Source organism: Coregonus lavaretus (genome assembly GCF_964263955.1).
Source record: "Coregonus lavaretus genome assembly, chromosome: 15".
NCBI classification, from domain to species: Eukaryota; Metazoa; Chordata; class Actinopteri; order Salmoniformes; family Salmonidae; genus Coregonus; species Coregonus lavaretus.
The window spans coordinates 48,210,477-48,236,330 of record NC_140002.1 but is presented as its reverse complement, the minus strand read 5'-3'; the positions used below and the strand labels follow the sequence as shown (position 1 = coordinate 48,236,330).

Below are 25,854 nucleotides of genomic sequence, written 5' to 3'. Positions count from 1 at the left end.
CCCCTAACTTTAACCCTAACCCCTAGCCTAGCTGATGTTAGTGTTAGCCACCTAGCCACCTAGCTAATGTTAGCCACAACAAATTGGAATTTCTAACATATCATACGTTTTGAAAATGCGTAACATATTGTACGTTTTGTAAATTCGTAACATTTCATACAAATTGTAATTCATAACATATCATACAAAATGGATGATGGACATCCACAATCTAATACATACCATGTGAAACGTAACCTATCAAAATAATTCACTTAGAGTTTCTCGGATTTATGTACAGAAAAATATGAAATGCTCTGAGACCAGGTTGCTGTGATTCACACAATTCCCCCGGACATATCATCCCTCCCTGAATGTCGCAGACCTCCAGACCAAGGAGACCAGGCCCAGAATGCCCTGAATGCGTCACCATGCAGTGACTCCTCTATCTCTCACTGGCCCGGCGGTTTAGCAGGCCGGTGTGATGGGCTCATCATGACGCACTCTACCTACTCACAACCCTCCTGCCTCCACACCCGCCACCCCCCACCACAAGAATGAACAGAGTCTGCAGACCTGAAATCACAGGAAAACATGTCAGCCGTTCATCGCTTAGCAACCACAGAATAAAGCAGCCTTGAGCCACCCACTTGGTGCAGAGTTAGGTTTTTACAAGTACATGTGCTGCCCAAATATTAGACCTGCATTAGAGACGTGCGCTCAGAGGATCATGAACCGAAGCAGCCACAGTGCATTGCCTTTGTATATTGATGGAGGTTGTGTGTTAAAATGAACTGGGCTCCCACTGTATCCTGCAGTACTGGCCCTTCTTATTGAGTGACAAGCCATTCATCCACAGTATATAGTCCCCCTTGTACCAGCACGTAGGCCAAAGTGTCTGACAAGTACAAACCATAGCTTCAGGGAAGAATATAATGAACTAGTGTAAAGACACATGTAACTGTACGTGTGTAAGCGGGGGTGTGTGTGTGTGTGTGTGTGTGTGTGTGTGTGTGTGAGTGGTAAATGGCTAGAGGCAGAGTGGGTGGCGATGTAATGTCATGAAACAATCTCCCTGCAATCTAGCAAGAAATGCCTTGTAATGGATAATTTGACATGCACTATGTATTTTTAGATTCAGACTAGCAAGGACTGCCCACACATACATTTGTGCACGCATACAGTCATACACTCACATGAACATACTCTTTCTTTTTCTCTCTCTCTCTCCCTCCCTTTCGCTCTCTCTCTCCCTCCCTTTATCTCTCTCTCTCCCTCCCTTTCTCTCTCTCTCTATCTCTCTCTCTATCTCTCTCTCTGTCTCTCTCTCTCTCTCTCTCTCTCTCTCTCTCTGTCTCTCTCTGTCTCTCTCTCTCTGTCTCTCTCTCTCTCTCTGTCTGTCTCTCTCTCTCTCTCTCTCTCTCTCTCTCTCGCTCTCCTCTCTCTCTCACAAACACACACACACTCACTCACTCATGTCAGCACTTCTCCCCTCCCTAGGGAGACACTGACTATCCTGATGCTAACAAATAATCAACTTAGGGTGACCTATGTCCCCAGAGAGAGAGAGTCAAAGCGAGAGAGGGAACTGGCTCTGCAGCAGGAGGAGTCTGTCAGTCAGTCAGTCGTCACAGGGAATACCTCAGCACTGTCAGCAGCACTAATCTCTGTAATAACCAACAGCATCCTGCCTGTCTGTCTTTACCTTTTTCAATTCAATTCAATCTAACTATTTATCCTCTCAGGGGAAATTAAGAAAGGTAAGTCAGGGACGCTGGGCTGTCATGGCACGAATGAATGTTCTGTGTTCCCCATATGCCATTCTCCACAGAACTTTGAGGAACACTGGCCAACCTGCACACACAGTCTGTGTGTTTGTGTGTGTGTGTCAGCACTTTAGTAAGACTATCCCCCAGCTGTTGTTTTCTTTAGCACATTGGGTGAAGGACCAGGGCAACACTCAGCTCTGGAGAACACTACTCTACTCTAACCTTGTATGAAATTACTGAATACGCTGCTTGGAATTTCTACCCTCATAGACATTTGTGTATGAGTGTGTGTGTGTGTGTGTGTGTACAGAAATATGTTGTGTATGAACAAAAAATGTGTGTGTATGTGTGTGTGTTTCGTAACATTGCCTCCTTTTTGTGTTTGAAATATTCATCTGTTAAGTGTGTTACTTTACATTATTGATTTGCCTAATGGATCGGGGACAATATGTATGGATTAGCCCTGTAGCCTGAAGCAGTCAGAGGAGCTCATGTAACTCACTACTACTGTATAGATACAACAGCACAAATCTTTTATTTACATTTCATATAGCCTTTAGCGTCTGTTGCAGGATCTGAGCATGCTATCCAGAGATGAGCTATTTTCTGCTTTGATAACTTTACATAAGAGTCAAATTAGGCATTTGTTGAATGAATCTCTTGCTAAATGAATCACACACTATAATTATGCAACGCACTATAATGGTAATGAGCACTAGGTTTGATGCAGAAACATTATATGCCGGTTTCCTGGACACAGATTAGCCCTTGACTAAAAAGTATCTTAATGGAGATTCTCCATTGAGAATGCTTTGTAGTACAGGAATCGGGCTTCTCTTGATCTGGGAAACCGGCCAGAATAGTAATATTAGTGATCACTACAGGTGACTTGGAAAGACACAGTAGTGTGCATAATGACAATAGCATATTTGTAATCCTTTACTGTTGTTCTCTCTCTCTCTCTCTCTCTCTCTCTCTCTCTCTCTCTCTCTCTCTCTCTCTCTCTCTCTCTCTCTCTCTCTCTCTCTCTCTCTCTCTCTCTCTCTCTCTCTCTCTCTCTCTCTCTCTACTCTCTCTCTCTCTCTCTCTCTCCTCTCTCTCTCTCTCTCTCTCTCTCTGTGTGTGTGTGTCCAGATATCGGGACGCCCTCCAGAAGAGCTACACTAGGTCGGTGCTATGGCAGTTCCTCAGTTTGGGTTATGCCCTCATGCTCTGTCCTTTCGTCATCGTCCTGGGTGGCATGTTCTTCCTGGCAACCGCCCTCTTCTTCCTCGACGACAGGGACAAAGCAGAGAAACAGTGAGTCTCTCTTGCTTTAAAACTGCACAATTTCCTCTCCACCCTGTGGCATAATGTGTAGAATTGCAGGAAATTAGCTTTAAAATGGCCAACAAGAGGGGTGTGAACAGTTTGAACAGTTTGGGTCATATGGGTTGCGAGGTGTGGGTTTGTTACTACACCGATAAATGACAACATCCATCCGGACCTTTGCCATCTAGGAAATGTGTGTGACCGGACATTCTCAAATAGTAGTTGAGCACCCCTGGTCTATATGTTGGAGTTCAGGCTTTATGAAACGTTTAAGTAGGAAATTGTATGCATTTTGACCATTACAGTGTAGGATGGCAAGTCTCAAAAAGGCATTTCAGTCAAACATATTTCATTGCTTTTAGAAACGGCTCACAGAGCTTGTTCTTCCACTCACAGCTGTTCCCCAGTGTTATTTATGAATATGGTATGTTAAGGAAACAATACAGACCAAATTGACTCTCTTCAGTTTTATTCACGTGTTCTACAGCTTTGTGAAGATAGTGGGGGTGACTTGGACAGGCAATGTAACATCCGTAACGTTTTTTAGGAAAGGTTATTGTAAAACATGCACCTTACATCTGATCATCTTGAAACTTTCTCTGTAAAGCTAACTTTCATCAAGGTTTTACATGTCCATTTCATGTACCATCCATAATGCTTCTTATTTGCTTTATTTCACCAACATGTCAATATTTATAAGTCCGCTTTTTGGGGTATACACTCCCCCAAGGGGTACTGTAGACACACACATCAAAAGTTTCATTTATATTTTGTTTGTCCATTCTGTAAGACATTAAAGTTGTGATTCTGCGTGCAAATGTAAAGTCCATAACGCTGGAATCGCCCAGAGAGGTAAACAGAGGGGAAGCGATCAGGGTCAGGGGAGAGAAAGTGTTTCAGGCTTTGTCAAAAGGGGCTAGAGTCAGCTGGGAGCAGGGGGGGACGACTAGCCTCTCTCATTGAAGCAACGGAAGTTCAAGGCCAACCGCGGTACTGCAGGCATTGTAAGCAGAAAACAGGATCCCCCATTATAGTGAATGGAAAGATGGCGATCTTTGTGGTCAAGCTTTGTGTAAATAAAAAATTAAATTGAAGACAATCATGATACCAAGAATTGCTTCTAATACACCAGATGTATGTCCTTGAACCGATTAATTTTAAATCGCACACAGAAGAAGTTAGGGCTAGATCGAAATGTACAGAATGGTTACCTGGAGGAAAATAGGGGAGGGTCATGCTTTTCAAATAGGCTATAGGGTATGAAGTGCATGCTTGGAGAACCACAGAGCAAAGTTATATTTCTAATATACAGTACCAGTCAAAAGTTTGGACATACCAACTCATTCAAGGGTTTTTCTTTATTTTTACTATTTTCTACATTGTAGAATAATAGTGAAGACATCAAACTATGAGATAACACATATGTCTCGGACCTGCAAATACGATGAAAGATTCGTGCAATGCTTTTACTATAAAGGGAATCTTTCCATCCCTTCTCTTGTCCACGGTGGTCCGCGAACCCACAACCTTCTGGCCTGCAGCCCTGTGTACTATCACAATTCCTGGGTTGCCATGTAGTGCTTAGAGGACGAAGAAGAGTTTCTAAAACTGCATATCTAAGGCTCTGGTCTGTCCAAAAAATGAGTGTAAACGGTAGACATGTTCTCTGCTATTCATTTTGTTTTCATTATTATTTTGGATATAGGGGAGGGTCTTTTTTTTTTCAAGCGTTAATGGAGAGTTTAGGTAAAATATATTTTGCTGAAGGGAGGGCCATCCATTTCCATTTCAGATAGGTCTGATTTTCTCCATGTAACCCTTATTATAAATAATGTTCACTCCCGTATTAGGATAATTTAGTTGCTAATGGCAGCTTGCAATAACCCGGTCGGCCTTCAACTGAGCTAGCCTGCAATGTCACTTCCTGGAGTAGCTCAAACTGCGCATGTTATGTCTCCATGAGACGCCATCTTAACCGACTTCAATTCGCTATTGAGTCTTCACATAGGAATGAATGGTATCACGTGATCAATGGCTTTGTTCATTCATATATGCAGTCATTGGCTGGGAGGGAGAGGATGCTGCAACTCTTTACCTTAAACCTGTAGGCTGTGCCAGGCCTGTCAAACAAGATGCAGAGCCAGAGAAAGCGGGAATACCTAGTCAGTTGCACAACTGAACGTATTCAACTGAAATGTGTCTTCCACATTTAATCCAACCCCTCTGAATCAGAGAGGTGCGGGGGGCTGCCTTAATTGACATCATCGGCGCCCAGTGAGCAGTTATTAGGGACAGAACGGCAGATCTTTTGCACTTTGCCGGCTCGGGGATTTGAACCGAAGAACTTTCGGTTACTGGCCCAACGCTCTTAACTGCTAGGCTACCTGCCTCTTAGGTCTCCTGCCTGACAGTCCCCTGGACAATAGAAACACTGTCGCTATAGTGCCCTCCACTCCTCCCTGTCAGCTAAAAGAGGAAAGTGCTCTGTCCGTCCAAGCAGAGCTGACCCAAGCTGTTCCAACAAGCCATCACATTATTAAACTCTGCTTACTTTGCCTTTCATGAGCTACCACCCCTCATGTACAGTTGAAGTCGGAAGTTTACATACACTTAGGTTGGAAGCATTAAAACTAGTTTTTCAACCACTCCACAAATGTCTTGTTAACAAACTATAGTTTTGGCAAGTCGGTTAGTACATCTACTTTGTGCATGACACAAGTAATTTTTCCAAAAATTGTTTATAGACAGATTATTTCACTTATAATTCACTGTATCACAATTCCAGTGGGTCAGAAGTTTACATACACTAAGTTGACTTTGCCTTTAAACAGCTTGGTAAATTCAAAAAAATTATGTCATGGCTTTAGAAGCTTCTGATAGGCTAATTGACATCATTTGAGTCAATTGGAGGTGTACCTGTGGATGTATTTCAAGGCCTACCTTCAAACTCAGTGCCTCTTTGCTTGACATCATGGGAAATTCAGAAGAAATCAGCCAAGACCTCAGAAAAAAAATTGTAGACCTCCACAAGTCTGGTTCATCCTTGGGAGGAATTTCCAAACGCCTGAAGGTACCACGTTCATCTGTACAAACAATAGTACGCAAGTATAAACACCATGGGACCACGCAGCCGTCATACCACTCAGGAAGGAGACGCGTTCTGTCTCCTAGAGATAAACGTACTTTGGTGCGAAAAGTGCAAATCAATCCCAGAACAACAGCAAAGGACCTTGTGAAGATGCTGGAGGAAACAAAAGTTACAAAAGTATCTATATCCACAGTAAAACGAGTCCTATATCGACATAACCTGAAAGGCCGCTCAGCAAGGAAGAAGCCACTGCTCCAAAACTGCCATAAAAAAGCCAGACTACAGTTTGCAACTGCACATGCGGACAAAGATCGTACTTTTTGGAGAAATGTCCTCTGGTCTGATGAAACAAAAATAGAACTGTTTGGCCATAATGACCATCGTTATGTTTGGAGGAATAAGGGGGTCGCTTACAAGCCGAAGAACACCATCCCAACCGTGAAGCAAGGGGGTGGCAGCATCATGCTGTGGGGGTGCTTTGCTGCAGGAGGGACTTGTTCACTTCACAAAATAGATGGCATAATGAGGAAGGAAAATTATGTGGATATATTGAAGCAACATCTCAAGACATTAGTCAGGAAGTTAAAGCTTGGTCGCAAATGGGTCTTCCAAATGGACAATGACCCCAAGCATACTTCCAAAGTTGTGGCAAAATGGCTTAAGGACAACAAAGTCAAGGTATTGGAGTGGCCATCACATAACCCTGACCTCAATCCTATAGAAAATTTGTGGGCAGAACTGAAAAAGCGTGTGCGAGCAAGGAGGCCTACAAACCTGACTCAGTTACACCAGCTCTGTCAGGAGGAATGGGCCAAAATTCACCCAACTTATTGTGGGAAGCTTATGGAAGGCTACCCGAAACATTTGACCCAAGTTAAACAATTTAAAGGCAATGCTACCAAATACTATTTGAGTGTATGTACATTTCTGACATACTGGGAATGTGATGAAAGAAATAAAAGCTGAAATAAATAATTATCTCTACTATTATTCTGACATTTCACATTCTTAAAATAAAGTGGTGATCCTAACCTAATTTTTACTAGGATTAAATGTCAGGAATTGTGAAAAACTGAGTTTAAATGTATTTGGCTAAGGTGTATGTCAACTTCCGACTTCAACTGTATTTAACGCCCAAACATTCAAATTCTCCTACTCTCTCTTTTCAAACAAAAACACATAAAGCACACACATACGTTGAGGGCATAGAAATGTTGCATCTCATACCCATACAAGGTCAAGACAAACACAGAGTCAACCACTCTTTTCGGGTGCTGCTGTTCCTTCTTTATGTTGTTCCTCTTTTATTTTTGTTATTTTATTTTGGGCACATTTTTTTTTATCGAGTTGACTCCAATAATGTCTTCAGCTCCTCTCTGAAACAACTTCCTTACTGTTGGAGAGTGCCATGGGGCAATGTTAAAGCAGGATGTCAGTCTGTACCTCCTCACCCCTCGGGCCTGACCACTGATGGTTCCCACAATGCACTTTAGTAATAGAGAAGATTTCAGGAGACAGGGACAGTCAGGAGCCTTAGATTAGTTTAATTTGTTTAGTCTCAAATTACTTTGGCATTTACTCTACATAATATTATAATATGATAATATATGCGAATATAATCTATATTTTCATTTTCCATATCATGAGGTCATCAAGAGGGTAATATATCATACAAGTGTAAGTTATTCTTCTATCACACAGAGTCAGATAAATTTGAATAATAATAAGCATTACCTTTGAATAGAGTAAGGACCACGTCCATCCAGGGTTGGGGTCATTTCCATTTCAATTCAGTCAATTCAGGAAGTAAACCTAAATTACATTTCCAATTCTCTCCTCAATGCTTCTCTATGAATTGACCCCAACCATTACAGAAGGACTACTTGTGTCCAGGGATATGTAGCTCTACCTACAGTGAATATATTGTCCCACCACTATCACCATGGACCATCACGCCTCAGAGCTCTTGTCATGTTACAGGTTACAACTAGCCTCTCTCTATATAATATTTAGATCATAAATAGAGTTCATTCATGAACCGTATACAGTATATGTATAGCGTACTTTATAGAGCAGGGCTATTGTAACGCCAAGGTAGTGGGTTCGATCCCCGGGACCACCCATACACAAAAATGTATGCACGCATGACTGTAAGTCGCTTTGGATAAAAGCGTCTGCTAAATGGCATATTATTATTATTATTATTATAACCGTATACAGTATATGTATAGCGTACTTTATAGAGCAGGGCTATTTATGTACCAGTGCAGAGCAGTTCTGACTGGTAGACTTCAGCAGTAGCAGCAATCTTATGTAACACTCTTCAAATAGCATTACACAGATAACAACAACAGGATTGTCAAAAACAACAACGACTTCGATGTAGAGTTATTCCTAGGGCTGTCCCCGACAAAAAAAAATCTTGGTCGACCAAGAGTAGTCTGTTCTGTTTAAACGTGTATTTTTCCATATATAGACACATCCTATGTGTTTTAATCAAATCAACTATATTCACTGAGCTTGTCTGATGATTTAAGCACACTGTTTGTTTAAATCATTAAGACACACAAATGACTAGAGGGAGTCCAACCAGCAATTGATTTGATTGTGCCGGGCTCAGACTTGCTGCGCTGTGTTAAAAAAAAGACAGCGAGTGACTAGCACCCGTTGTCTCTCTCTCCTCCCTGCTGCAGCAACCACCACAGAACGTCAAAGTGTTTATCGCGCTGTCCTTGTTGCTGAAGCTACAACATAATTACAGCCATTTCTGACTGAAATGTTCTGTTACCGAAATCCCTCATTTGTTTAGGAAAAATATTCCCAATTCCCTCAACCCTTGTTCTCTTTACGTGACACATGTATAAATCGCATGCGCGTGACCAATCGGGCCTGACCTATAACATATCATAATCATATTAATAAATTGGTTATAACAAACTCTGAACACCGTAACAGCAAAATGGATGCAGAGGACGTGACAAATATACTCGAAACTGGGGAATGTTAACTGATTGCTCATGAGGTAGAGGGGAAGTCAGATGTGTGGAATAAATGTGACTAAATACACCTCCGCTGTCTTCAACCAGGATCTCAGCGATCACTGCCTCATTGCCTGCGTCCGTAATGGGTCCGCGATCAAACGACCACCCCTCATCACTGTCAAACGCTCCCTAAAACCCTTCAGCAGGCCTTTCTAATTGACCTGGCCCGGGTATCCTGGATGGATATTGACCTCATTCCGTCAGTAGAGGATGCCAGGTTGTTCTTTAAAAGTGCTTTCCTCTCCATCTTAAATAAGCATGCCCCATTCAAAAAATTCAGGAACCAATATACACAATCAGTTAGGAAAGCAAAGGCTAGCTTTTTCAAACAGAAATGTGCATCCTGTAGCACTAACTCCAAAAGGTTTTGGGACACTGTAAAGTCCATGGAGAATAAGAGCACCTCCTCCCAGCTGCCCACTGCACTGAGGCTAGGAAACACTGTCACTACCGATAAATCTACGATAATCGAAAATTTCAACAAGCAGGCCATGCTTTCCACCTGGCTACCCCTACCCCGGCCACCAGCTCTGCCCCCTCCGCTGCAACTTGCCCATGCCCCCCCTGCTTCTCCTTCACCCAAATTCAGATAGCTGATGTTCTGAAAGAGCTGCAAAATCTGGACCCCTACAAATCTGCTGGGCTAGACAATCTGGACCCTTTCTTTCTAAAATGAGCCGCCGAAATTGTCGCAACACCTATTACTAGCCTGTTCAAACTCTCTTTCGTATCGTCTGAGATCCCCAGAGATTGGAAAGCTGCCGCGGTCATCCCCCTCTTCAAAGGGGGTGACACTCTAGATCCAAACTGATACAGACCTAAATCCATCCTGCCCTGCCTTTCGAAAGTATTTGAAAGCCAAGTTAACAAACAGATCACCGACCATTTCGAATCCCACTGTACTTTCTCCGCCATGCAATCTGGTTTCCGAGCTGGTCATGGGTGCACCTCAGCCACGCTCAAGGTCCTAAACGATATTATAACCGCGATCAATAAAAGACAGTACTGTGCAGCCGTCTTCATCGACCTGGCCAAGGGTTTCGACTCCGTCAATCACCGCATTCTTATTGGCAGACTAAATAGCCTTGGTTTCTCAAATGACTGCCTCGCCTGGTTCACCAACTACTTCTCAGATAGAGTTCAATGTGTAAAATCGGAGGGCCTGTTGTCTGGACCTCTGGCAGTCTCTATGGGGGTGCCACAGTGTTCAATTCTCAGGCCGACTATTCTCTATGTATATCAATGATGTTGCTCTTGTTGCTGGTGACTCTCAGATCCACCTCTACGCAGACGACACCATTTTGTATACATCTGGCCCTTCATTGGACACTGTGTTAACAAACCTCCAAACAAGCTTCAATGCCATACAGCACTCCTTCTTGGCCAGGTCGCAGTTGTAAATGAGAACTTGTTCTCAACTGGCTTACCTGGTTAAATAAAGGTGAAATAAAATAAAATAAATAAATAAAATATGGCTTTTTCTTTGCAACTCTACCTAGAAGGTCAGCATCCCGGAGTTGCCTCTTCACTGTTGACGTTGAGACTGGTGTTTTGCGGGTACTATTTAATGATGCTGCCAGTTGCGGACCTATGAGGCGTCTGTTTTTCAAACTACATACTCTGATGTATTTGTCCTCTTGCTCAGTTTTGCACCGGGGCCTCCCACTCCTCTTTCTATTCTGGTTAGAGCCAGTTTGCGCTGTTCTGTGAAGGGAGTAGTACAAAGCGTTGTACGAGATCTTCCGTTTCTTGGCAATTTCTCGCATGGAATAGCCTTCATTTCTCAGAACAAGAATAGACTGATGAGTTTCAGAAGAAAGTTATTTGTTTCTGGCCATTTTGAGCCTGTAATCGAACCCACAATTGCTGATGCTTCAGATAGTCAGCTAGTCTCAAGAAGGCCAGTTTTATTGCTTCTTTAGTCAACAGTTTTCAGCTGTGCTAACATAATTGCAAAAGGGTTTTCTAATGATCAATTAGCATTTTAAAATGATAAACTTGGATTAGCAAACACAACGTGTCATTGGAACACAGGACTGATGGTTGCTGATAATGGGCCTCTGTACGCCTTTGTAGATATTCCATAAAAAATCAGCAGTTTCCAGCTACAATAGCCATTTACAACATTAACAATGTCTACACTGTATTTCTGATCAATTTGATGTTATTTTAATGGACAAAAACATTGCTTTTCTTTCGAAATCAAGGACATTTTTAAGTGACCCCAAACTTTTGAACGGTAGTGTATATATATTTTTTGTGCTACTGCTCGACTAAAGAAATCCCGGTTGACCAACAGCATATCGACCAAACAATCGAACAGTCTACTAAATTGGGTCAGCCCTAGCTTTTCCACATTCACAAACAGGCTATATATAGCAGCTCAAATACCCCTGATTTACACATTTTCTCCTGACTTGACAATTGCAGCCCTTTTTACGAGTCTGTCCTTAAATATTCTGTGATATTTTTAAAAGCAAAGAAGCAGAAGGAGTGTACTCACTGGAGCAAGACTCTGTCTATTCACAGACTTATTATTTCTAGGTTGTCAGCTTTTTTTGGCTGAGGGGAGACCATTAATAGCTCAGCTAAGGCACACAGATGCCCCTAGACTTCACACACACATTATTCACCAACTTAGACTTACACACTCACACGCACTCGCAGACACACACACACAGGTGCACAAATACACACACACATGGCGTGAGAGCTCATCTGTGTCCTCTGCCATGGTTGGCACATCAGTGACTCCTCGTGAGGACAGTACAGTATAGGCTCGGCTGAACTCACTTCTGGGACGACCGCCTGAGGAAGCAAGAGAACAGATTGAACAGAAGTGTGCTTTAAAGAGAAGAGAAAGGACTTCAATAGACAGCAGGGAGACAGGGAGCATGTGAGGGAAGAAAGTGTGAGAAGAAGGCGTGAGAGACAGAAAAAATATGAAACAAATGGCCAGAAAAAGAGAGCAAAGCATAGTGTGGCAAGGGAAGCTATATTAGTCATAAATTTTATCCTCATACACACACACACTGACACGTTTTATTGCTTGCCTCTGGATGTTTAACTGAGCTTTATGTGTAGAATCTGTGGATTGTTCCTGACTGTCTTCTCTGTTCTGTTCTCAGATTGGCAGCAGTGACGCGACCACCCTCCTCAGTAAAGGTAAGACCAGGTACTTTTATATCACTCTTGAGTTTACGTGTATCTACCACTTAAGAGGTTAGATGTCAATTAAGTTTATCATCTACAGAGCCTTCCGTAATTATTGGGACAGTGAAACATTTGTTCTTCTTTTGGCTCTATACTACAAACATGTGGATTTTAAATCAAACAATGACTATGAGGTTAAAGTGTAGACTGTCAGCTTTAAATTGAGGGAATTCTCATCCATATCGGGTGAACCGTTTAGAAAGTACAATACATTTTGTACATAGTCCCCCCCATTTTAAGGCACCAAAGGTATTGGGACAAATGACCTAATATGTGTATTAAAGTACTAAAAAGTATTTGGTCCCATATTCACATCACGCAATGACTACACCAAGCTTGTGACTCAACAAATTTGTCGGATGCATATTCTGTTTGTTTTGGTTGTGTTTCAGATTATGTTGTGCCCAATAGAAATTAATGGTAAATAATGTAGTGTCATTTGGAGTCACTTTTATTGTAAGTAAGAATATAATATGTTTGTAAACACTTCTACATTAATGTGGATGCTACCTTTATTACGTATAATCCTGAATGAATCGTGAATAATGATGACTGAAAAAAAGTTAGAGATGCACAAAAACTGTATAGCCTAGGCCTACCGTTAAACGGTAGGACTGACACATTTGAATATGTTTCTATGCACTGCAGGTAGGCCTATGTGAATTATGAATAATGCAAAAGCATGATGGCAAAAGCCTCACAAGTATCTCCTGAGTGGCGCAGTGGTCTAAGGCGCCGCATCGCAGTGCTAACTGTGCCACTAGAGATCCTGGTTCGAATCCAGGCTCTGTCGCAGCCGGCCGCGACCGGGAGACTCATGGGCGGCGCACAATTGGCCCAGCGTCGTCCAGGGTAGGGGAGGGAATGGCCGGCAGGGATGTAGCTCAGTTGATAGAGCATGGTGTTTGCAACGCCAGGGTTGTGGGTTCGATTCCCACGGGGGGCCAGTATAAAAAAATATATAAAAATAAAAAATGTATTCACTAACTGTAAGTCGCTCTGGATAAGAGTGTCTGCTAAATGACTAAAATGTAAATGTAAGTAGAACATTTAGAAACCTTGTATGGATAGACTACTTGGCTAATGCATATATAAGAAAGGCACCAGACGCATTGCTGTTGAAACATCTTTCGTTATAGTAGGGTAATGTTAGCCTACTAAGGGCTTGTTTTTTCATCAACGAAACAGAAAACAAGCAATTTTTACAGGAAAATAACTAAAATGTTTCTAAATACGAGTGCCAGTGGATTATCTCTACATGTAGGGGTTTTACGCATCCAAGATAAAAACAGGAGCTGGCAAGAAATAACGTACAATAGCCTACATAGATAAAATGGGGATGTCCGCTTACTGTTTTGATGCTGCTCCTAAACTTGATCTTTTTGGTGATTAGGATTTATTTCAAAGCGGTGTTGCGAGCCAAACCCTTTATCGATAGTCTTGACTACTTGGCAAATGCATTGGGCAGGACAAAAAAAAAAACAGTCTTCATTGAGAGGAGGGTAGGTATGCTTGGTTTTTAATAAAATTCATGTTTTTTATGTTTCTAAATACGAGGTTTACCGGCACAAAAAGAACATCTCTCTTGTTTTATGTGCATATGGGCACCGTGCGTCACGGGTGGATTCACCCTAACGTAACATGCGTAAAATAAACTTCTGAAACTAGATCCCCTACACGCTGTTCTTAATGAGAAGGAAAAAAACTGTCGGGGGAGGTTCTCTTCTGCACTGTTCAACCAATCCAGTAAATGTGGAGGAGGAGTTAAGATGGAGTGTCGCCTTGTTAATGTCCAAAAGTAGAAGTCTCGTTAGGTTTGGCTCTCTTTTAATTTCCCCTGAAAACCAGAACATCCAGTTGTTGGGGACTTGACAGAGGCTACAGATGGATAGGCTGTGCTTCCGTTGTCAAAATCTATGTCATAACCAACCGGGTTACTGCTAAGACCAGCTTTCGGTTGGTCTTAAATATCCCCACCAGCACATTCTGAAATTGACACTTTGGTGCACGTTTTTAAGGACACACCTCAGATATTGCTACCCCTCCCACCTTTGCGCAAGCGAGCTCGTATAAGACAGGTAAATTGCCAATTCTGGCACTAGAGTTTGAAAATAGAGTGCCAGCTTTAACAGGTCGAAATTGCAAACGAGTGTGTGTTTTACAATTGCACTGGCTTAACGCCAGACGTGTTTGACTGTTTGAAAATAGTTTTTCCTTCCAACACAAGCTGTAGTGCCCATAAGAAATAAGAAACTGTCTCAATCCTCTACAATCATCCTTTTTAAGTGGGAGACTATACTTTGATTCAATGGCCTTTGAAAGAACTGGGAATATTAGAGACTTTAATTATACTTAGACAGCACTTTCCCCCTAGTTTACATAGACCTTTTAAATGGCGATAACATTCATGTTGAAAGTGATAAATATAATTATGTCATCGTACTGATCTTTGATGTACTTCCTGGTTCCTAGGTTTATTGTGTATATTACGGGATGTCGTCGAGGAGTCGTCAGGGCATTATTGGCCTTGGTACCCTCCCTCCTTCCTCTCTTTATCACACACACACACACGCACCTCCCTCCTTCCTCCCCTTATCACACTCAGACACACACACCGCTCAGCGTAATTATCAACCCCCCCCCCCCAAAAAAATAAACACACACACAGGGGAAATGTTCTGCATTGCACCAGCCAACTCTCCACAGCAGGACAATGGGGAGGTTTGGGAGTAATAGACTAAAAATAACAAGATTAAACCCTGACCCACTGATTGGCAAAGATTTTTGCTTCATGTTATTGTGTCTTGGCTTTTCAAGGTTATCGTGTTTATACATGGAGTCAAGAATGTATCTATCCCTTTGTGCTCCTTGTCTCGGCTAATTAACCTCTTAGCTTGCTTGATACTAGCTCCAGTCAAATTAATACATTATATATCCACCATATATGGTGCGGTGGTAGCTCAGCAGCTACGGAGTTGGACATGTAGCTGAAACGTGGCCAGTTTGAATCACAAACCAGGTGGTGGAAAAAAGGCAGAATTGATTTGGCATCTGGACGGCTGCTTAGTTCACATCCTCAAGACATTCTCCTACTGTTGGGCCCTTGAGCAAGGCCCTTAACCCCACAAAATCCTCTCCATCCAGGTACGCTGCATATGTCGTAGGTTATATCAGACATTTGACATGATTTGGATGTTGGACATTTTCATTGCTGGATAAGAATAATAATCACTGTCCCAACCTGGTCTCAGTGCATTTCGTATTATTCTGTACGTAAATCTGGACACTCCATTTAGTATGATATGTTAAATTTCGTATGGTACGTATTAATTTGTGGATGTCCATCACTCATTACTTATGATAAGTTACGAATTACAATTCGTATTATATGTTAGTAATTTGCAAAACGTACAATATGTTAAGAATTTGCAAGATGTATGATATGTTATTAATTCTAGCTAGGTTGTCTAATGTTAGCTAGTTGGCTAATGTTAACTAAGCTAGGGGTTAGGTTTAAGGTTAAGTTCAGGAGTTAGGTGAAAGGGTTAAAGTTAGGGTTATGTGAAGAGTTAGCTAAAAGGGTTAAGGTTAGGGGAAGGGATAGCTAACATGCTAAGTAGTTGCAAAGTAGCTAAAAATGTGTAAGTAGTTGCTAATTAGCTAAAATGCTAAAGCTGTCCGTGATGAGAATCGAACTCGCAACCTTTGGGTTGCTAGACGTTCGCGGTATACGCCCGACCAACCACTCTACTTTTGTTTTTGCCTTAAGTAACCATCTGTCTTATGTAACCATACCAAACGTAACATATCATACTAATTTGAGTGTCTGGATGTACCTTTACTATGTTACGTCTAATCTATGGGAATAGGCTGACCCTCCCCAAGTACTAAGTTCAATATACACTGAGTATACTAAACATTAGGAACACCTTCCTAATATTGAGTTGCCCTCAGAACAGCCTCAATTAATCGGTGCATGGACTCTACAAGGTGTTAAAAGCGTTCCACAGGGACGCTGGCCCATGTTGACTCCAATGCTTCCCACAGTTGTGCCAAGTTGGCTAGATGTCCTTTGGGTGGTGGACCATTCTTGATACACACGGGAAACTGTTGAGGGTGAAAAACCCAGCAGCGTTGCAGTTCTTGACACAAACCGGTGTGGATTTAACAAGTGACATCAATAAGGGATCATAGCTTTCACCTGGATCCACCTGGTCAGTCTATGTCATGGAAAGAGCAGGTGTTCTTAATGTTTTGTATACTCAGTATATACAGTGTCATGTATCATATCATACCGTTTCTCAGATCTATACATGATAAATGTAGTGCACCTTTTTATTACTGGATCAGAATCACACAAACACCCTCCCCAAAATGAGTATAAAACTCCATCACTAAGGTCTAGTGCTGTAAAAAATACATATAAAAAGTTTGTTCGATTGTGACTTGTGAGTGAAGTGAAGATGCAACAGATTGACTTCATTTAATTAAGGGGATAATATCAGCGCCAACGAGGCCACACCCAAAGTGACAAGGTGACATTATCATGCAGACAGATACAATTCTAGGGCGATTTTTGTAATGTTACCTGTAATGTTCCCCTGATGTTTGAGTGTCCAGTTTTCCGTTAGTTACAGGAACATTTTATGTTAGCAAAAACCTCCTGAGAACCTACTTAACATGTTTTGGCGTTAGAGTTAGGAGAGTATTCCTTTAATGTCAAACAGAACTTACCCACAACGTGGTTACCATGTTCTTAGAATATACAATATTAATGTTCTAAGCACGTTTCATGGGACGTTGCAAGAACATTCATGTGTCAAGTTTTCTGAGGGTTTGGATTAAAAAAATGTCTCACAGTGATTAAGGAGTTACATTAAAACAGAGTAATATGGCCCACCAACATCAAACAATTATACAGAAAAGCCCCAAATTGCTGGAACAAGTAAATCAAATCAATGATGAGAGTATAGTCAGATTAACTGATAATTGACACAGACATGGTGGTGTAGCAGGAAGATTGGAATGCTGAAAACCAAGAGGTTGTGAGTTCAAATCCCAAGCGAGGACAATAATATTTAGAATAAATTAACATGCAAAATGTAATCGTGTTGGAAATATTGTATGTTCAAAGCACTGTTTGTGTGTGTGGATGTCCCTAAGCCATCGTTTCCTGAACTCGGTCCTCGGGACCCCAAGGGGTGCACGTTTTGGTTTTTGCCCTAACACTACACAGCTGATTCAAATTATCAAAGCTTGATGATTAGATGATTATTTGAATCAGCTGTGTAGTGGTAGGGCAAAAACCAAAACATGCACCCCTTGGGGTCCCGAGGACCGAATTTGGGAAACCCTGCCCTAACCTAACAGACAAAGAGCTGTAAATAATTAGATCAATGGTTCGGCAACAGTAACAAGGGGTGCTGTGTAAAGAAACATATTTTCTGGGGGTAGGGGGGCACGTTTCTTTGGGATCATCAGGTGTCTTTAAGGACGTCTCCGGAACAAGCTGTGAACTAGACATAAACCTCCAGGGGACCATGACAGACCTTAATCTGATGTTAATCTTAAAACAGAACGTCATATGTTTTAAATGTCATTGGACACAGGACTGTTCTGCAACGTCCCATGAAACGTGCCTAGAAAATGTATATCTTATATTCTGAGAACATCGCAACCATGTGGTGTGTGTTTGGTGCAGTGCTGAGCGATTAGTGCTTTTTGAGGTCGGTTCGGTTTCGGTTAGATTATGAAAAAATTATCACGGATTTCGGTTTCGTGAATTTTTTTAGATATTAAATGCACTATGCATTATGGGTGTTGAATGCTGTAACAACACATAATAAAACAATGAATAAAAGTCCCATGATGGTAGTGACTGCCCATTACAGCTTATCACTTATTAAAGCTGCAATATGTAACTTTCTAGGCCACCCGACCAAATTCACATAGACATGTGTGTTATAGATCTGTCATTGTCATTGTCATTGAAAGCAGTGGTAGATTTGTTCTGTGTGTGTTATTTCTATGCTTGAGTTTAGTTTTTGCCTCTTTTACTTTCGGTTTTCTACACAAACTTCAAACAGCTGAAAATACAATATTTTTGGTTATGGAAAATGTATTTCACAGCGGTTTAGATGGTACATTGATTCTCTACACTATACTTGCTTGTTTTGTCACATAAACTGAAATTAGCCAAACTATTCGAATTTTAGCAACCAGGAAATTGCAGAGCGATTTCTACATAGTGCATCTTTAACCATAATATATTCAGATTACTTTACTTTAATAAAATATTTCAGTTGTGTATATTACTCTTGCTTTATTTGATGACTTTATTATTTAATTCCAAGTCATCATCTCATCTCTATAGAGCTGCTGCCTATGCTGTCTGACAAAAATCACTATTATTTTTATTTGTATTTTTTTTTCACTATTTTTGTAGTTCTCCAAAGTAAATAAGGCATACTTTTATGACTGCTGAATACCAACTATCTATCACATAGATCATGTATTTTCAGGTAGAGATACATCGCGAAGCAACTGCTCTCTATCCCTCTTGATCGCATGCTCTTTTGTCTTCTCTCAGTCTCCGTGCCCACACAGATCGGACAACACCCTACTACATCGGACAGTTCGGGATTGAATCGATTTATCGTTAGAGAAAATGCGCATTGAGCTCAGAAATAACCTGAACGAAATGAAATTCAAATAATTGAACCCTGACGAAGGCCATGCAGTCGAAACGCGTCAGATAAAAAAAAAAAACTTGTTTCTATTGAACATGCCATACAAATAAAGGCATTTTAATTAATTATATGAAGAGTGCCTTGGTCCTCCTTTCTTTTTGATGACCAATTCACCCCTTTTACCAAAGAGAACCTTCTGTCTACCAACATTTACTATTGTGTACCTTAGTAGCGCTTCCCTTCTTCTTTCTATCGGTCAAGTAGTTGTTTAAAAAACGAAAAATAACAGACATTTCGGTTAATCGCTCAACACTAGAGATCAGATAAGCCTGGATCCAATTAAGTGTCTCCACGGGGGTAAAGTAGTGTGGACGAAGATAACCACAAAGGGCTGTGGATTCACTCGACTGCTAGCGCTTGTTAACCCACAGAAGAATACCTGTTATAAACTGTCAAAAGATCACTGTTAGATTTGACAGCGGGATCTTTTTTCAGCATTCACTCTCCTAGTTCCACTTTGTGGATGACCATTCATTCAGGTGGTCCATTATTCAATGCAGCTCCAAACATCCCCCCTATTTAAACCTGTTTTTGCAGCTGTAGACAGTGAATCCAGTACTCAACAGGGTTCTGCTGGTTGGGTTTAGGGGGGTCCAGAGGGTACAGAGAGCGGCATAACCACAGACCACACATTCCGTAGTAGTAGTAGCAGTACACCCACCCCTGACCCCAGCCCCAGTGTGGCCTACCCTCCATAGGGCACCAGACCAGACATGAGGCCAGGGGAGGGGCTCTTCCTTCAGGTTAATGAGGGGGTCGGTGTGGGGGTGGGTGGAGAATTTGATCCACATTTCTGCCCTCCAAGACTCTCGTTGACACTGTTACCATTAAACATAGCAGCCAAAGAGAAGCCAGCGCAAGCACAAGATTTGGTTCTGTGTGCCAAGATACCGCCTTTTCATAATGTGTCTATCTATACTCATGACTACCAAGCTGTTTTGTGGGTCTAAGTAGTGCAGCCTATCCATTCTGCCCAGCCAAGCCAACCCTGGTATTGTAGCCAGTCAAGCCTAGCCAAACCATGCTGGGTGTATGCAAACTATGCATGTAGCCAGCCAAGTCAAGGCATTCTGTGTATATTTGCTCCCTCCCAACCTCCCTTTGCCATGATTTGCAGCCTCCCTCTTGAGCAACACCCCCTCCAATCGATTTGATTGCATTTTTTGGGCAGCACTCAGGCTGATCAGCATGTATCCCTGCTTAATTTTCCTCCTGGTCACTTCCCACCGATGTTAACCAAAAGAGCTTTGGAGAAGGTGCTTGTTCTGGAATACTGCTGTAGAATTCCACCACCATTCCACCACTCCACACATGCTTCAGTAGGACTGTGTCTAACACAGGGGGTTGGTGGCACCTTAATTGGGGAGGACGGGCTCGTGGTAATGGCTGGAGAGGAATAGGTGGAATGGTATCAAATACATCAAACATATGGTTTCCATGTGTTTGATGCCATTCCATTCGCTCCTTTTCAGCCATTATTATGAGTCATTCTCCCCTCAGCAGCCTCCACTGGTGTCTAATGCAAACATATCTTACACCTGCTAGTCTGCCAGTATCAGTTTTCAAAGCATCCTTTCTTTCCAGGGGAATGTGATTGCCAACCCCTTATTATGTAAGACAGTCATTGGAAACAATTACCATAATAAAGCTGCAATTCTGACTAAGAGTTTCTGGCTTTGTGGCACACACACACACACACACACACACACACAAACACATTGTTCTCTGAAATCCTATAATCTTATAGCGTTTAAGGTAATTACTCTTGTTGTGGATGGGAGGCTGGTGTTTCTCAGTACTACGAGGGAGGAACAGTGGAACAGCAAACAGCCAAGCCCCCTGCTCTACTGCTCTAATCCTATTGTAGTTCACAGCAGAGCGCTGGAGCATCCACGAACGCACGCGCACGCACACATACACACACACACACACACACTTCTCTAATTCAATCAGTAGGGCGGGAGGGAACAACCACAACAACACACATTTTGGCTGAGTGAGACAGGTGTTATAGCCCCCAGTACATCTGTTTCAGTGTAGTAGGTTTAAAGGTGTCGATGTGGCACAAATTGAGGGAGTAAACACAAACGTGTGTTCATGTTTTAACGTAGACTGTGTGTGGAGAGATCTATCAGCTGGTTAGCTGGTCCCTTGTGTGGCCATGTTTTGGCGTGAAGGAGAGGTCCATTGTTGCTGGATCGTTCCCAGCGGGCAGCGAGTGTATCATAGCAGAGCCAGGCTGAACCAGAGCCAGGCAGAGCCATCAGACAGTGTTTGTGGTGTTTAGGTTTGTGTGGAGTGGAGAGCAGTAGTGTGGAGGTCCATAGCTCCATAGCTGCTCCCAGTGGGGTTGGTGTATCAGAGCAGAGCCAGGCCGACCCAGAGCCAGACAGGCAGAGCAGAGCCACCAGACAGATGGCTGAGCCGAGCCGAGCCGAGGAGCACTGGAGCACTAATTACATGGGAACATCCTGTGGGGAGGCCAGACCCTAACCACACTCTCCATTTCCTCTTCTCCCTCTCTCTTTCTCCTTCTCTCTCTCTATCTCTCCAGGTCTCCTGAGGAGGGGCCGTCCTTGGGAGGAAGCAGAGGCTCTGCATGCTGCGCTGAAAGAGAGAGAGAGAGGGGGGCAGCTGATCCACGTCTTTATACCCGAGCCATCCACCTTTAACTTCTTTGTCCTCTTCATCACCACCCGCATCATCACTTTTCTTATTCTACATGTTGTGTGGAGGCTGTTACTGTTTATAACTGGAAAGAGGGAGCGCTTTGTTTAACCCTATAGAAGCCTCTGTCACACCTCTCCATGGACTGGCCAATCACACAAAGCAGTGTGCTGAAGCCAGCCAATCGGCTCAGCAGCTGATGGCCTCTGACCTTTTCGGGTTGTCTAATAAAAGCGAGTCACAGAACCATCAGGAGCCAATGGGAGGGAAGAGCCCACCTGGCCCCTCCCCTAGTGCTATACTACTGAATGCTGAACATGGACCTGCCCTATCTGTCTGTCTGTCTGTCCACCTGTCTGTCTGTATGTCTGTCTGTACGTCCGTCCGTCTGTCTGTCTGTCTGTCTGTCTGTCACATTGCCTGTCAATCTGCACCAAGTGCAATATCATGACATTCCACAACACAGAGGTTCTGCACTGACTGCCGTCACTATAACAACCACCACAACCATCAAAACCAGGAAGTCACTGAAAGGCCAAAAAATGTATCAATAGTGAACAACGTCAGTGACCCCATTTCTCACTCTCCATCCACCATGACAGTCAGGCCTGATGATCCATCCATCCAGCCAGCCTTAAGACTTTGAGCTTATACATTAACGACACACAGTGCAGGCAGGTTTCTTACTTCATTTTCACCCCCCCCTTCCATGTTATTTCTTGTTTCTATGTCTTTTTAGCACTTATAATAAAACAGTGCCGGCCACACCGTACCATACTCAGTAAGTGATCAGAGATGACACACATTTCTGTTGCACACTACTAGAGCTTCTCTTTTTGGGATTTGTATTATTGTGATGTTGGATATGAAACTGGAGGTTATTCTTGATTGCCTATGATTGTTTCAGTAGGCGTAAGGTTAAGACCTCCCCAGCTCATTGATGAAAGGACACTGGACTAGTACATGTTTTATAGTTATTCTAATGTAAACGTTTTTATTTCTAAAATGTTAAAATGCTCAATTTTAACCTATAGGAGCAGTTTTGAAGGGGTGAACGATATACTTGTTTTTACCCTGCTTTGAAGGGAGCGAGGCATTCTATACAGTGGGAGAACGAGCCTAGCATGCATTGGCCCTACCTGTGAACAATATGTTCCTTTTAACAAATGTATCTCAGTTAGATGGTTGGATTTGATGTTCCGGACGGGACACACCACCCACATTGAAAGAGAGAGAGAGAGAGAGGGACAGTGGCAGAGTTACCTTTTAACGGTGGATAAGATTCATTATCCCCAACCAGTCACAATAGCTGTCTTTGTGCACACACAGGGATTATTTTACCCCTTGTGGATATCCCATTCCTGGAGTTGAGGAAAGAAAAGGACCCTTGGAGTCATAAGTTAATTAACCACAGAAATCAAACCCTTCGAAAGGCATCATATTGCCCAGGTTAAAGTGGAGGAGTGGTTTCTTTTTTGTGATAATGGGTAGCCATGATGAATCCATGAATAACATAGGAACAAACAGTCTACACAGATAACAGGACCTTACTGACAACACCAACGACTGTGATTGAGAAAGCATTCAAAGATAGTTTTTACCCTTATTCACCCTCAAACGGGGACTAGGATTTGTGGCATTGGAAAAAAGCACTGCTTTCATAGGATACAGAATGAAATACACGTTTTGTCACTGATTCACCATAGTATACACAATGGAGAATATGCTTTACTGCCTCTGTCATATACTAGTATACCATTCTATGCATCAGTTTGGGCATCATATTTGACAGTTTATGCAATCTACTCTAACATAATATGTCAAAGAGGAAGACAATAAACATATTTAGGAATAATTCTGTACTTTATAACGCAACAAAAAGAAACGTTCCTCCAACACACAACTCCACAAAAGGAATGTGTGGTTTCATATTTTCTATTGAAAGGAAACCACCTTGTAGAACTTGATGCAAAAATGTGTGGAAATGTTGTGATAGATTGAATTCATTGGAGAGATACAGATGGGCTTTGAAATGGTTATTGTGTAGTAATAGATGGGTCTGACTCATCGTGGCTGTATGTGTGTGGGATGATGTGTCTCTATTGCCAGTTAATTTGTCTCAGCTTCCCTCACTAGATTATGTCCCAAATGGTACCCTATTCCCTATCTAGTGCACTACTTTTAACCAGGGCCCATAGGGTTCTGATCAAAAGTAGTGCACTATATAGGGAATAGGGTATCATTTCAGATGCAGATATAAACTGTGAGGTGGAGAGCTCTCTGAATGTGATTCTATCCAACCTGATGTGTTTACTCAGCAACATCATCTTAATCTTATCTTTATCTTTCTTTTTATACAAATTAGTTTTATATATGACTGCAATAGAGATATATAGCTATATTATGCAGCGATTTTAATATATTGTAAATGATGGCTTGGATGCAATGTATTTATTTGTTTGTTAATGACGATTGAAGAAGAATCTGTAAAGGGAAGTTGATGTTTTAAGTTTACTCTTAAGTATACACTTTATTGTCTCTTTGGGTTAAGAAAGGCTCCTACGTATATGTTCATCATATTGTATTGCAATGAAACAACACAATACCTTTTTACATCACTGAGAATCCTTGTGTTTACTGTGATCATGAATTGGATATCACACACACACACACACATGCACAGACACACACACACACACACACACACACACACACAGGGAACTGCATCGTTAACCGTTTTATACAAAGTATTGCTCTATGCTCTATTGCTCAATACTTCATTTTGTATTTTCAAAAGTGTCGCTTCTTTTTCTAGACCAACAAATCAAAGTATTTTGCACGTTAATTTTCATTTGATTGAGAAGGTGATATTCAGGGATTTATTTGTAACCCCATAACTGGCATGTTGTTCTAGAATCAACTTCACACATTCTATAGAACTCTGTAGAACACTCTCCCACAGAGCACAGAACACTTTCATGCTCACAGTAAGTGCTGGCATTCTGTCTTAGAACAACAGTAGAGGGGCACATAGTTCTGTTTGGATGGGTTATGAGGTTCACACAATTCCAAATTTTGATCATTTAGATAAAATATCCTTTAGAAGTAAAAACATAATTTGTATGGAGTAATTCTATTTGAATAGTCACAGGAGTGATGTATTGAGAATGTGCTCTTTCTTGTCATACAAGAATCATGTAAAAAGAGGCCTATTTCTGATGTTGAGCAGAAAACAGAGGTTATTTTTTATTTTTAGAGCAACTGTGTGAAAAATAAGAGAAAAATAAAATACAAGTGAACAACAAAATTATTCTAGAACTTAACTGTGACACTCCCTCAGGGGGTGATATGAAATGTACACATATATGTAAATGATCAAATAAACGTATTTAATCAAAGCATATCACAGCGTCGTCATTTGTGTCTGATTCTCGTGTTTCCTGCTTTCCATTTTTGTCTTCGAAGATATATTTTATGTTTCAAAATAGCTTTGACAGTGACAAAACAATAACTGTATCACCATTACGAATCAGTTGAATCACATGAGTTGAATAGTAATTTCTCTTTAGAAGTAGTCAAATTAGATTACATGGCGCCATTTTGTATTAGCCAACATTCAGAACAGAGACCAGTACCCTTTAAAGGCTCCCTCACACAGTTGTGTATCTAGAAACACTATACCACCAGACAAGGAAGAGTAGACGGCCAGGACACCTGAAAGGAAGGTAATGCATAGGCCCATTTAGAAAGGACCCCAGGAAGGGGAGTGGGCCAAGGAACCTATTTTGCTATGGGGCAATTTTTTTCTCTGTTTTAGTGGGAGACAGACTCACAAAGGCTTGATTTTAATCATGGCCAACTAGGTAAGAGAGAGTGAGGCTGAGTTTGGAGCTTTGAATCAATGAAGCCCTGCATTGTTCAGTGAGGTGTACCAACCATGTAGCCAGGCAACACAGCTCTATGCTAAGGCACTGACAGAGATTCTTTGGTTTGTGAGGTTAGGTAAGCCTGTGGTTACTATACTGTGTGGTTCAGTC

At 41.9% G+C, this 25,854-nt stretch overlaps 1 protein-coding gene across 1 annotated transcript in view; it reads left to right on the top strand.

Annotated features, from left to right (window-relative positions):
- spns2 (SPNS lysolipid transporter 2, sphingosine-1-phosphate) overlaps positions 1–24,442 on the top strand; it is a gene marked incomplete at its 5' end in the record, with an annotated part of 49,928 nt that extends 25,486 nt beyond the window's left edge. Inside the window, 4 exon segments of the mRNA XM_084178954.1 lie at positions 2,883–2,888; positions 2,890–3,047; positions 12,317–12,353; positions 21,705–24,442. Of these exon segments, the coding sequence (XP_084035080.1) occupies positions 2,883–2,888; positions 2,890–3,047; positions 12,317–12,353; positions 21,705–21,713 (210 nt within the window). The 3' untranslated portion in view covers positions 21,714–24,442.
- Between the last annotated feature and the right edge of the window lie 1,412 nt (positions 24,443–25,854).